Below are 15,053 nucleotides of genomic sequence, written 5' to 3' on the forward strand. Positions count from 1 at the left end.
GCTCTCCAAATGTTGACAGGGCATCAGGAGGAGTTTCTGTTATTGTGAACAACAGAGCTCCTCATAGTTTCATTCCTTTAAACACCAATTTACAAGCCATTGCTGTAAGCGTCACTCTACATCGAGTGATTACATTTTGCTCTATTTATTTACCACCAAACACTAACGTAGTACCAAACGAACTCGATAATCTTGTTCAACAGCTTCCCGCACCCTTTGTTTTACTCGGGGATTTTAATGCCCATAACATTTTATGGGGATCGAATCATGTAAGTGACAGAGGTCACAAAGTTGAAGACTTTATTTCTAGACACGATCTGTGTCTATATAATACCAAAACACCTACATATTTACACCCAGGCACGGGTACATACACATGCATCGATTTGACAATTTGTTCTCCTTCGCTGCTTTTGGACTATGAATGGAAGGTCGCTGATGACCTTCACAGCAGCGATCACTTCCCAATATTTCTTGTAAATCATAACTCTACAATTGATGAAGCAATTCCACAATGGAATTTAAAGAAGGCCGACTGGGCCAAATTCGAAACACTCTGTAAAACCAGGCTGAAGGAGGATACAGTTTTCAATGTTAACGACCCCATTCAGCATTTTACATCTATTTTAACCGACATTGCAGAAGAATCTATCCCCAAGTCCTCAGCAAACTGTAAAAGAACCCGAAAACCTTGGCTCACTAAGGAATGTAAGGAAGCCATACGGCAACGCCGAGAAGCCTTGAAAAAATTTAACAATCATCCGACGCCCGAGAATTTAAGTAAATATCGTATTCTCCGGGCGAAAGCTCGCCGCACAATCAAAGAAAGTAAACGAGCATCATGGATGAAATATGTTTCCTCTTTAAACTCTCGTTCCTCAATTAAGAAAGTTTGGGACACGATCCGAAAAATAAACGGAAAGAGAAAACACAATTCTTTCCGACATCTAAAAGTGAACAATAACAATCTTAGCTCAAAACGTGACATAGCAAATGTTCTTGCTGATACATTCTCTAAAAATTCGTCATCATCTAATTATTCCGAAGCCTTCCAAAAATTGAAAACTCAAAAAGAAAAGTCACGTTTAAAATTCACATCCAACAACTCGGAAAGCTACAACCAGCTGTTTTCACTATCAGAACTTATGGAGGCTTTAGACAAGGCCCATGATACTTCCGCTGGGCCTGACAAAATACATTACCAGTTTTTAAAACATCTTCCAGAATCATCTTTAACATCTCTTTTAAAACTCTTCAATGATTTATGGATTACTGGTAACCTACCTAAAATATGGAAAGAAGCAACAGTAATACCAGTTCCCAAACCCGGTAAAGATAGTGAAGATCCTACCAACTATCGACCTATTGCACTCACAAGCTGCATGTGCAAAACAATGGAACGAATGATCAATTCTCGGCTTGTATGGTACCTGGAAACTAACAATTTAATATCTCCTTTCCAAAGTGGCTTTCGTTATGGACGGAGCACCAACGATCATCTGGTTAGACTAGAAACATTCATTCGCGATGCATTTATCAAGAAAGAACATTTAGTAGCGGTTTTCTTTGATTTAGAAAAGGCCTATGACACAACATGGAAGTACGGGATACTAAAAGACCTGCACGATCTAGGTCTTAAAGGCCGTCTGCCCTCTTTCATATCCAACTTCCTCTCCGACAGAGAATTCAAGGTACGAGTGGGCTGTACTCTCTCAGATTTGCACGAGCAAGAGATGGGTGTGCCCCAGGGCAGTATTTTATCTGTGACACTTTTCAATATCAAAATTAATAACATCACCAAGTGTTTGACTCCTGGTGTGGATTGCTCACTATATGTTGATGATTTTCTCATATGTTATCGGTCAAAGCACATGCATACAATTGAAAGACAACTACAGCAAAATATCAAGAAGATTCAAAATTGGGCTAGTACGAACGGTTTCAAATTCTCGAAATCAAAAACGGTATGTATGCATTTCTGTCAATTACGACGACACCACGATGAACCTAAACTCACGCTGGACGGAACACCTATTCCAGTTGTTGAGGAAACAAAATTTTTGGGTATTATCTTTGACAGAAAACTGACCTTTATTCCACACCTAAAAAACTTGAAAGCCAAATGCTTAAAAGCACTTGACCTACTTAAAGTAGTAGCACACACTGACTGGGGTGCTGATAGAAAAGTCATCCTGAATTTATATAGAACGTTTATTCGCTCCAAACTAGACTATGGTTGCGTTGTGTATGGTTCTGCCAGAAAATCGTATCTTAAAATGCTTGATCCAATTCATCATCAGGGAATAAGACTGGCTCTGGGAGCATTTAATACATCCCCGTGTGAAAGCCTTCTAGCTGAGGTGAATGAACCACCGTTATCGCATCGTAGAGAAATGCTTTCAGCACAGTATGCTCTCAAATTAAAATCAAACCCTCTGAATCCTGCTTTTTCGGCTGTTTTTCAACCCAAATACAAAACTTTATACGAAAATAAACCAAACGCCATACCTTCCTTTGGCATTAGAATATCATCCAGCCTTGACACTACAAATATAGATCTTTCAAAAATTCAGAAAACATCCATCTCCGAAACACCACCCTGGCTAATTAAACAACCAAAAGTACGTTTTACGCTACACGATGGAAAAAAATCCGAAACAAACCCTTCTATCTTCCACAACTCTTACCATGAACTCCTCACCGAATTTAAAAACTACACCAGAATTTACACTGATGGATCAAAGGATGAGGAAAAGGCTGCTGCAGCCTTTGTTTGTGGAAATCACACAACGCAAGTTCGCTTACCAAATGGAGCATCAATTTTTACAGCCGAAATCAGAGCAATAGACCTTGCTCTGCAACATATAGAAAAGAACCGTATTTCAAACTGTATCATCTTCTCCGACTCGCTCTCACTACTTCAGCCACTACACAATAGAAAACTGGAGAACCCATTATTGAAAAACATACTTGTAAAAAATACCGAGCTGAGTGTCTCCCACAATATAATATACTGTTGGTTACCTAGCCACATTGGTATTAAAGGTAACGAAAAAGCAGATCGCGCTGCTAAAATGGCCCTTTCTCAAGAACCATCTAATTTTAAAATACCATATACTGATTTTAAACCTTGTATCAGAAAGTTCTTACGTCAGAAGTGGCAGGCATCATGGAATGATGCTGTAAATAACAAACTTCACGCAATCAAACCAACTCTAGGAGAATGGACTCCTTCCTACAGAACCATTCGTAGGGAGGAGGTAGTCATTGCAAGAATCCGAATTGGTCATACTTATATCACCCACACCCACATACTAAAAGGTGAAGACCCACCAGAGTGCGTTTCTTGCAATGAACCATTCACTGTCAAGCACTTTATGATAGAGTGCTTTGACCTACAACCTACGCGCGATCGTTATTACGTTGTGCATGACATGAAAGAACTTTTTGATAATATAAACATCACTCGTATTATCGAGTTCTTGAAAGCCGTAAATATTTACTCTAAACTCTGACTTTTATGCTATCACCTTGTGCAGTTTTATGCAATATATATACCGTCCCATTTTAATACCTATTCATCTTTTTTACATCTCCCGTTGATCGGGAAGCTTTACTTTGCACCGTTACCATCTTACCGTTTTTAATTTCAACCATTTGTTCTTTTATATCGCTGGTCGATATAGAACCTTTTATAAGTTTTAAAAGATTATAAAAGTAACACTTTGTTTGGCGCTAAATAGCCTAAAAGCGCTGATGCGCCGTAGAAAAACAAACAATCAATCAATCATGTAATGCGTTTTTAGAGATTTTCATGAACACATACAGTGACCACAGCTGAACATCTACGTGTTCCTTTAGAGTTTCTGTAAGGCATACGGATGGAATCCCCTGGGAGGACAAAATTCGAAATCTTAGATTAAATTTAAAACATCAAACAGTGTTTACAATATCTTTTAATTCAAAGACGCTGCTTCTTATATTATTCACGTATCGTTTGAAAATAGTTCTGTATATAGTTTGGCGCACAGTTTACCAGGTAAACTATTTTCCCACTGTAAAAATGTCTTCTCAGCACAGATGTAAATTATACTGTCCATTATGTGCCTCTTATTCGCACCTTTAGCGGATCTATATTTCATACTTTATGATCCGTTAGTTATTATTTTGAGTGCAGTGTCATTTTTCAGCAAAATATAAGCTATACATGGTAGCCTGTATATTTATAAGAACCCGGGAAGAACCACCGACTGACAAGCGTATCCAAATAACTATTTTGGGCGAACTGAGATTCAAAGAAAATATATGAGAGAACAGAGCATATTTTACCGATGGTTCTGAACGACCTGGATATATGTGAAACTGCCTACTTCATACCACGTGGCCCTAGCCGGGTATGTAATATTATGTTCCTTTAAGTTTAGTTCTTCAAAGTAGTATTTATTTCTCTGTCATGAACAACTCAATGCATTTAAATATTCAAATGAAACTATCCAAATGCTCACATTGCACTTGAATGGTTAAGGGATTTGATATTCCATCTCCAATGGCATTCTTGGCCTTGCAGAGATACGTCCCATTATCTGACCTGTTTACTAAATGAATGGTATAGGATGATGAGGTCTGTCCTGATATATTAGTCCCATCCTTCAACCAAATAAAGCCGTTCAACTGTGGATTAGGATTGGCATCGATCACATCGCAGTTTAGCGTCAAATTAGCTGTGCCTTCCGCAACATTATATATGGTATTGTTGGGGTAAAGGTGAACAGTTGGGGGATCTGAAAATGAAAATAACTAATATTATTTATCTTTACAGCTAGCAATTATTTATTGGACGTAAAGTGTGGATTAGATCTGCACCAGTACAATACTTAAATATTGCAAGTTACAATGTATTAAATCAAAAGTGTTCAAAGATTGCTACTTTACTATCCATGCCTTCATGGTGAGAACGAAACATTGTCAATAACATACTGATTATAATAAATACTGTCGCGGTGTTTTAATACATATTTTGAACACCTTATATTCAGTTTGCTCCAATGTTTGATATGATTTTATCCATAACAATCCATACGAGATATGCCAAGTTATCGTCAGAAAATCCGTGATTAAATTATACCAAAAGAAAGATATGGCTACATCAATTGATATTGCTGTGTTTAGTTATTTATAATGGCTAGCATTTTCCACAAATTGTGGTACATCTAACACCACAATTTTTGACAAGTTTTGTACCTTTACTATCCACACAAAATTTGCAAATGTCATTTGCAATGGAAATCATAAAATATAAATTGTAGTTCATGGAGTCGCGTTAGCTCTGTTTGCAACTTCAGACTCGTAAAAGGAGCGTTGCTGGTTCAATTCCTGACCAGTCCGGGTCGACTGCCGGAGCATTATAAATGTGAAATAAATGTTGCACTCGCGTGATAAAAAATAACCGATAAATCAGTGACATTTAAAATGATTAAATGTTCTGATTGTGAACGTTGGTGTAACACACTTTAGGTACATAGTTGCTTAATGAGTGTAAGAAGTTTACTAGGTCCGAAAGTTCAGTAATAATTTGCCGATTATTGGACTTATACATAATGCAGTAAAGTGAGTTTTATCCAAGCGACCTGAAGCCTAATTTCGATAAAATATATAAAGGCAGTGGCTGCTAAGTAAAACTGCTTGAAGAGTGGTGAGTTGGAAAAATTGAAACGACGTTTCTTATTTTTATTTAGATAATTATATATCCGAAATTTAGTATCAGATCATTGATTTGCAGATATTATGTAGAGATGGATTATTACAATTTGGAATGCCATGACCTAAAAGCGAGACTTACATAATTGAAGAAAACAACGACAATAATGTAGAAAAAAGCATTTAAATTGATATAAAACGTAAATTTCAATATTTGTAATACAGCCCAATAAATTATAAAGCATCAAAATGAAACAAATCTTATTTTTGTCTCTAAATACAAGAGCATAGATACCAATCTTAAACATAAGTGCGAATTTCAAATTTGTCATTATGTCTACCTAACTGTTTATCACCTATCGGAATAGTTAGAGCCAAGCTCATCACTAATGTTTTTGTGTCTTGAAGTAAGTATGATGAATAAACTTATTTTACGTCGATATCAAACTTTAAAGGTTATAAGACTTGTGATGATTATAAACGTTGATTTACCAAAAAATATAAAAGTTTAGTGGCGGTCCCAGAAAGGTACATTTAGTATAGATTGTACATTCTTCTTATTCAACGTCTTTAAATTTTCAATTATCTAAGGTGTAACTGAAAGATGACATGCATGTTTTTATGTTAAATTGTAGACTTTGAAAAAGAAAGAGTTGATATAATGCAAAAGTTTTATTAAAACTAAAGTTGAACCTAACTTATCCCAATTAAATGAGAAAATTGACGTATTGGGAGAATTATGAGTTGAAATTTTCACACACTCAATTTTTCTGGAAGGAATAGTTTTTCTTTGATTGAGACTCTACCCTAGGTTTAATGAAGCATGTGCTGTGCTTACTACAAATATTGAAATAATATGGAATCTGCATTTCATATCCCATTTTAAATGAGCTATTTCTTCATACATAGCAGATTATTGATTAGCAAAACGACGTAAAAGGTGTAGTGTTATCTAGTAATATACATACACTGGACAAAAATCTGAACCTCTCGTGACCCAACAAGAGTTGCATTGTACGTGTTGTCCTTCGCAGCACACCGTAAGTACATATTATTGTGTGACCTCTGTGGCATGAACATCATCGTACTGTAGGATACAAGCAGGTCAGATTTTGGCTGTCCCGGTACCTGTGTTGTGTTTGGTTTGGGGATTATACTTGGACGGTCTATTAATTCAGATGACTGGTGTTCATGTCGCATGTACCATAGGAACAAGGCTGCTGGTCTACTTCCATTTGGAGACGTATTACATCTGATGATCTTTTCTAATCCGTCAATAACAGACACTGATTTAACTAAAGGCTGGTCAGCATCATCTGTAAGCTGAACTGTAGTCACTGGAACTGCATGAACAATAAAACATAACAGCGAAATCAAGTCCCCATTGATTGTAAGTTTCACTTAAGAGTCCAGAACAGTATGAACGAAAATGGCATAATAGCAATCGCCGGCCACTTCGCACATGTTAATACTAATATTGAAGCGTTTTCTTACGACATTTTGAAAACGTGTCAGTTTTAGAAAAATCTAAATTTAAAATGGTGTCAATTTCTAAAAACAATAATAAGACGTATTTACGTTGTATCGTTTTTGTGCTGCCAAATACCTACTTTATTCTATAAATCTTAAGCTACCGTGGTTAAAGGAAGCTGAGAAGCATATGGATGCATTTGAAATGAGGCTGTTGCTTTATATCATGCTATCTTGATACATCTTCAGAGTGTTTTACATAATTTTATATCGAAACATATTATATGGGTTTATAAACCTAATCAATATAGTAGTAATGTGATCAACCGCTGCATTAATCATTTTGATTTACAATAGACTACCGCGCTAACTACGAAACCAGTTTTGCAAATTTAGAACCTATCAAGTCACCTTTGTGAAATGCGTTGGGAGACATTAAGCATATTAACATCAACTAATTAGAGTTGTCTGTTTCTGGTCATATTTTGTAAGAAATGATAATTAATGTCAAAAACTACCGTCAGATCTAAATTGTTGACGAAGTTGTTTGATCTTAATTCACATGACACGTTTCGTTTTATTCAACGTTTCATTGAATAACGTAGCATCAAGACGCTTTCAGTTTTATTTTAGGAATAAACATACTACCCCATTCGCAAACCCTGTTTAATTTAAGACCACCGTTCAAAACAATATGGAATATTAAAGCGTCACTACATACCCCTTACATGTATAGTAACATTGTTGCTCACGCATGCTGTACGGCAATGTTCATCATTTGCGAGTATCTGACACGTCCAACTCTTCCCATGTTCACTGGTGTTGATATTATATTTTACCATTGTAAATGATCGATTATTAGAACACGTTATGTTGTATGCATCGTTCTTGTTATCGCTGGAATGCAAACTACAAGGTGGAAAGATATATACTTGTACATGTGAATCCCTCATGAAGTTTACACTTGCAATATTTACATCCGTTTCTAGTTCGCAGCAAATTGTCAGAGATCCTCCATCGGTAGCATTGCCAATAGTTCTTAGTTTTACAGAAACCACTGGTACAACAGCTGTAATTAAAAGCAAAATAACATGAGTATGAAAACCTAAGTTTCGGTTGTCCTTGATTAACAAGATGAACTAATGTCCCACTTTCCGGACGTAGTATCTAGCGAAGCCACATACAATATAACCGAAATGATACAATCTGTGTGCAAATGAAAAGTCTTGAACGTAAATTTATAATATCTGTTCATTATTACTTAATTAATTAACGGTTTTTGTTTCTTATTTATAATTTATTTCTAACATTGCTCTAGAGTTCCAATTGTAATTAAAGTGAAGATGAAAACAAATCCAAATTAAATGGATGGAATAATGAAGATTCAGTCAAAATGATGAACAATTAACATTACTTATAACGATGTATCATCTGTCCAGTTAACGACTTTAATGTACAAAATAAAGCATGTTACTGTTATTACTCATTTTGTTCCTTTTGCTTTACATTGTTTTAATGGTTCATTCATTTTCATACTACACTTTATTATACTGCACGTACGTGTGTCTAAAATATTATAAACAATGTACTTATGTAGCAGACACGGAGAATTTTAGTTTATTAGGTTTATCTATGGATGAGATCAGCAAGTTCTTTGAGGTCTTTGAAAGTAGAGATGATACAGTTGACGATGTTGGTGAGCTGAATCCCCCAAATGAATGGAGTGCAGATTCGCTCTTGCAACCTCACAGACCTTTGACAACTTATACTTAAATTTGGAAACATAATCGAGAAGATTAATTTCAGTATCTACATTAGAAAGAAGTTTATCTTTCAGCAACTTGAACGATTATACACAGTCTCTCCATACACCAGTTCAACGAGACTGAATCCTAAAGATTCTTGAACTGATTCCCTAACATCAAACAATAGTAAATAAATGTCTTCATCCCAATATTTATTCGTATCAAAAGAATATGATTGAATCATAATTTCCAAAGTCTGATAAGATCTTTCCAAAGCCCCTTGGCTATCAGGGTTATAGGCAGAAGATCTGAATTGTTTGATGCCAAATTTGTTGCTAACTTGCTGAAAAATTCCAGATATGAAATTTGACCCTTGATCAGATTGAACAGATTTGGGAAGGCCAAATTGAGTTAAACAAAACCTTTATTAAACCTTTTACTCTTGTTTTAGATTTAATATTCCTCAAAGGAATTACCTTTGGAAACCTTGTTGACGCACACTTTATGGTCAACATGTATTGGTAACCTGACTTGGTCTTAGGTAAGGGATCAACACTATTTACCATGATTCTACTAAATGGTTCGACAAATGCAGGAATAAGTTACCGTTGAACATTAGGTATCTTCTGCTTTTGTTTTCTTACTATTTCACAAACATGACAAAATCTACAATGTTTGCAAACATCAGTTTTGATTTTTGGCCAGTATAAGTGAGTCAAGATCTTGCAATAAGCCTGGGGGGCCCCGAGTGGACGAGTGGTCTAAAGCGCTCACCGTTCCGGATCACTGCCATCTCACCTCTGTCTGCGTGGGTTCGAGTCCAAAGCTCGGCTAGCGTGGGTACGTGGGAAAGCCTGCCAGTAGCTTCTCGTGGGTCGGTGGTTATTCCCTGGGTTTGCCAGGTTTCTTCCTTCACCAGTTATACTGGCCGCCATGTATAGCCTATCTTGTGCTGAAAAATTGCTTTAAATCCTAGAACAACAACAGCAATCAGTCTTATTAATTCCTAAATGACCAACCAAAGGAGTTTCATGGGTCAGACTAAGTATTTTCCGTCTGTAAGATTTTGGAACTACAACTTGATAGTTCACTGACCACCCGTCACCAGCAGGTACCTCGAGAGGTCTTCATTTTCTCCTAAGAATTCCATTTTTAATGAAATAACAGACATGAACTTCAATGGCTTCAGTTTTACTAATGTCCCTTTGAAACAATCAGGAGATCTCAGGATCTTGTTCTTGTTCGACGACAAGTGATCGCCGTTTATCACCCTGATTCGAATAAAGAGAATGGGTAGTTAAAAGGTGATCACTGTGATCAATACACTTCGATTGATCCAAACAAGGAATGAAAGTGACCTCATCAAAAGCCTGACCAAAACATGTGTCAGCTAAAGGAATATTATCCTGATCAACATCATTCCCAAGAGCATACTTTGCCATAGCTATAGTAACTGCACAAGCTGAGTATAAACCAGGGAATTCTTTTTAAATAGAATCAACTTTCTGATCCAAACAAAGCTTGTCAGGTATGAGTTGATTAACCAGAAGCTTACCTCAATCTAGGTCGTTGCCTAGTAATAAACGTATGCCCTCAACGGGTAAAAGAAAGACTGTTCCTACTGTCAAGGGTCCTGAGACTAAAACTGATTACAAATTTACACAGTGGAGAGGACATAACAAAGCCGCAATCTACTCCCTGAATAAGAACACTTTCATTGGAAGAAGACTTCTCAGAAAAAGGCAAAGTACCTGACAATAAAATACTCTGAAAAGTTCCTGTGTCTCTTAACATTTTAATAAGGATGGGATTGGCCGCTTTACCCACCTTCTACATTTTCCCGTTACATTATTTTTTGTCTGTTCAATCCACTCATTACCCTTTAAAATATTCTAGCTTTTCTAATTATATATGTATCATTCCCATCTTGATTTATCTACGTCAATCTCTTCTGAAATTTACACGTTTCCTATTCTTCGTTTATTTTGTCTATACCTTTCTTTCTATATATCTTGTTATTTCATTTTTCTCAACCTTTATTTGCGAACTTTCAACCGGCTTTCAACTCATATTCAGATTGTAGATAGTTAACAGTGGACCAGCCTTAAAACTACTGAAAATGAAACGATGTTACAAGTGTACTTTCTTCTTTTCTTTGCTATTATGCTCTAGACTACGATGAAGTTTTTGCAAACTATTTTGAGTTATCTATGTGTAGGTAGATTATATGTAATATCTAAAAAGGCAACAAAAGTTGAAGAATTGATTTTAAGTAAAGAATGCTACAGTTTGGATTAAAACGACATACAAATAGTTCAGACTATCGTTAGATCAATTACGAGGTTATTGTCAATACAATTGGTATCATATTAAGTTAAGATAACTATTTTAGAAACATCAGATTCACCTAAACTAGAAACAAATCTTAATATAAATAATGAAGTGGTAATGAAACTAATATTAGCAGCTGATGAACAGACTTCAACAATTCGTCAATATAATAGGCCAGTAATAGACTAAACTTAATAAGAAATATATACAACATTACAGTACCTACAACTAATATGCCGCATGAAATAAAGGATAGAGACGATGAAAGAAATACACAAGCGTTCGTATTTTGCGTATTCTTGCATAATCGGAGGCAATGCTTTTTTAAACAGGTTAACTTGTTACTTAATCTGTAATCTTTAACCTTTTCTGTTACTGCATGAGACAGTTTATTACATGTGTAGAGAATAAGTTAATGAGAATAAGTTAATTAATGCAAGCAAATAGCATAATGGGTTTATCTGCTATTAAACAAATGTTTGATTCCGGGAGTTATAAAAGAACAACATAATTACACTATCAAGTATTAGCGGCAGTGGTGCTACTTCATTGTCAGCTCATGTACACCAATACTCAACACTATTGCTCACACCTTGTTCCACTTTGTCAATGAAAGACTTGGCGTTCATTCTACCGCGACTACCAATCTGATTAAAATAAGAGACTAACTGCCTGGATTTAGCTGTGACAGCGACCGCTTAGGGGTCATGTTCTGGTGACATTTGTGTTAGCTAATAGAAATGCAACTTTCAGAAATTTGAATTTAATCGATAGACACACAATCATACTCTTCTGGTATTCTGTTCAGTTCCCCAAACGCGATGATACAAGTCTTTAGCTGATTGGCTTGTAATAAACTAGGTCACCAGAACACGATTCCTAAGCGGTCGCTGTCAAATCTTCACATAGGGATTCAGATCACAATTATTAGTTCCGGTTCAGTACCCACGCATGTAGTCACAGTCTATTGTTAGCCTACTATTACTGTCTCTATTTGGTGATTATAGATGATTTATTTTTTAGCATTCATGGTATGGATTTAAAGGTAATGGTTTAACCTTTAGAATATTAGCTAAGGGTGAGGTTGTATGCGTGAGTTTAGTCAAAAGTGCACAGTGAGTAATAAGGCCTTGGTGATGATCCGGATGTCTAGCCTCAACGAAATTCCGGTGAACCTATCAAAAGAACTTTACCGTGAAGTCTTCTTTGAAGGACTTTGAGATTAAGGTATGATTTGTTATGATTGTCACACAGTGAAAAGTTCAATACTGAGAAACAAATATAGAGAATATATAGTAAAATTAAATGTGTTCTGGGTCGTGTTCAGTGCAGTATTGATTAAAGTTTAAACTGGTATAAAATGTTTATTATTAAAGACAGACACGTGAAACTTTAGTGTGTTATGTATATTGACTTTATAAACAGAAAAATAAAATTAAAAATAAGAGAATTACATTTTGTTAAAACACTTAAATAACTTTATATATTGTTTTTAAATGTTTACCCCCAACATAAACTTATATCATATTTATTGGGAATTATATCAAATAATATCAGTATGTATATATTTCTACACCACATGCAAGCTGTAATGGTGGATATTAGTCAAACTGTGTCAGTGAAAATAAGTTTGAAAGTCAAAACGAGACATTCATTTCAATTAGATGAAGACAATATTCTATTTGGTGTTGAGCCTTTAGTTCATTCAAACCATTTATTAGGGGTCCAAGTAGTTAATGTGTGTGTTTATGATGGAGTGACATCATGAGTAATATATATGTGCTTTCATAGCTTTCAGTAATTGTTTACATAGTTATCTGGCATTTGATGAGATGACTTAGATAAAGGCTTTATAGTAGAACCTACTCCAGTTGTGTGCTAGATCATTTTGAAATGTGAGATAATAAAATACATTTCAAACTGATATAATATACTTTTACCCAGGTGTATGTCCCATTGTATATAAGAAAATTGGAATATAATGTAAGTTGACGCAAAATTCATTCTATTGTATTGTTCATTTTCGTTAAGATATTGATTGATGTAGTACGGCATTGTGACCTATATGATGTTATGGGAATTCTAATGATCCATTTTGCTTTATGCATTATGAGTTACTAAACATTGCTGTTAACTGACACTCTAAAGATTACACAAGAAATATTCAAACAGACTATTTGAATTGAATTTTGTACAACTGATCTTAACATGGTTACATATCCCACTTGAACAAATATCCATCCATTTTAGAATGTTTGGGATCAAAAGTTTACAGTCAGTACATCATATAGGCTGCCATTGTACCTAAAGTGAATCAGTAAGGCACATATCTGGCTGCGTGCCCTTAAGATACACCAAAATGTTATTTTCATCATGAATATGCATATGTATGATAAGATATTTCAATTTAGTACTTTGTCAGAGTGCGGTATTGTAGCATCGGCCTATATCATTTTCCAATGAATGATTCAACACAATAATTTGAAACCAACGCTCTTAAAAAATCCGCTAAAATGTTCAAACAGATCATTTGAATTATGTTTGCTCATTTAATTTTAACAAGTACAATGTATATGTTCCACATACGCAGATCTTCATCCTTGTTTACAAGTTTTGGGGATCAGAATTTCAGATTTAGTTGATGATATAGGATCTGTTGGTACCTATAGCTGATCTCTGTGGCCACATTTGGTTGTATTCACTTGCAATACGCACATCTGTTATTTCAATCATGTCCCCCTGCGGGTCCGGGGTTGTAGAATTGGCCCGACGTGCCTCGCTACGTGTCGTAAAAGGCGACTAAGTAGAGGCAACCTGTTTGCCGTGGGTTGCGTCCCGTGTCGGAGGAGGAAAGGATCCTGGTAGTTGAGCAGAGGCTTTCCCTGCAACACACTACTTTGGCCTCTACTTCTCTTAGACGGGTGGTCGGGATGGGCCTGGTTCCGACAAATCGGCTGGTCACGCCGAGCCCTAGGAGGTCTTTATTTACTCTCTCACCTTCTTTATCTGTCTCCTTGTATCTCTCTTGATACCACCGTTGCCCCTAAACTCTCTTACTTTATCTTTCCCTTTTCCAAGTCTTAGAAGACTTCCTAGAAGGCGGTGGCTTAACGGGTCAATCGGGGGGTAATTTTACCGACCTTAGAAACTGGCGACTTCAGGGTCAATCAAAGGTAATTTTATCAACTGAGTATGGCATCTGTGTATCCCTGACACTTGAAAAGTGTCCCCTTGTTGGGCTCCTTGGTGGGTGGGGAGCACGGGTGCTGAATTTTTATTCAAGCCAAAATGGAAAATCAAAAAAATCAAAATAAGCGTACCAAAACGGGAACTGACTCAGATGATGAACCATGTAGTGTGGAATCGTTTCCTCGCTTCATGGTCATCAAATCAAAAGATGAAACCAAACCCCTAGCCGCACTATCGCCATTTATAATCGAAAAGACTATACTTGGATTAGTCGGCAAACCAAAAAGCGTTAAAAAGATTAAATCAGGTGGTCTGCTTGTGGAGTGCGAACGTAAAGCACACACAGAGAACATTCAAAAAATTCAAGCATTTCATGACATCCCAGTGACTTGTTTCGCACACACATCTCTAAATACATCAAAAGGCGTCATTCGTTGCCGTGACTTGGCTGGAGTCGGCGACAAAGACATCGTAGAGGGGATGAAAAGTGAAGGTGTCACTGCAGTTCGTAGGATTCGTATCAAACGAAACAACGATCTGCAAGACACCAACACCATTATACTCACCTTCAACAGACCAACGGTACCTAAAGTTGTCAAAGTTGGGTTCTTACAAGTTAGG

General features: G+C 36.2%; 1 protein-coding gene across 1 annotated transcript in view; it reads right to left on the reverse strand.

Annotated features, from left to right (window-relative positions):
- The window catches only part of LOC149795937 (cell adhesion molecule CEACAM1-like), a 43,874-nt gene that overhangs the window by 12,096 nt on the left and 16,725 nt on the right, over nt 1-15,053 (reverse strand). Inside the window, exons 3-5 of the mRNA XM_089963894.1 lie at nt 7,889-8,236; nt 6,666-7,040; nt 4,506-4,781 (exon numbers count right to left, since the gene is read on the reverse strand). Coding sequence (XP_089820020.1) covers nt 4,506-4,781; nt 6,666-7,040; nt 7,889-8,236 — 999 coding nt within the window. The remainder of the gene's footprint in view (nt 1-4,505; nt 4,782-6,665; nt 7,041-7,888; nt 8,237-15,053) is intronic.

Source organism: Sinohyriopsis cumingii, chromosome 7 (assembly GCF_028554795.1).
Source record: "Sinohyriopsis cumingii isolate HCF-2022 chromosome 7, ASM2855479v2, whole genome shotgun sequence".
NCBI lineage: Eukaryota > Metazoa > Mollusca > Bivalvia > Unionida > Unionidae > Sinohyriopsis > Sinohyriopsis cumingii.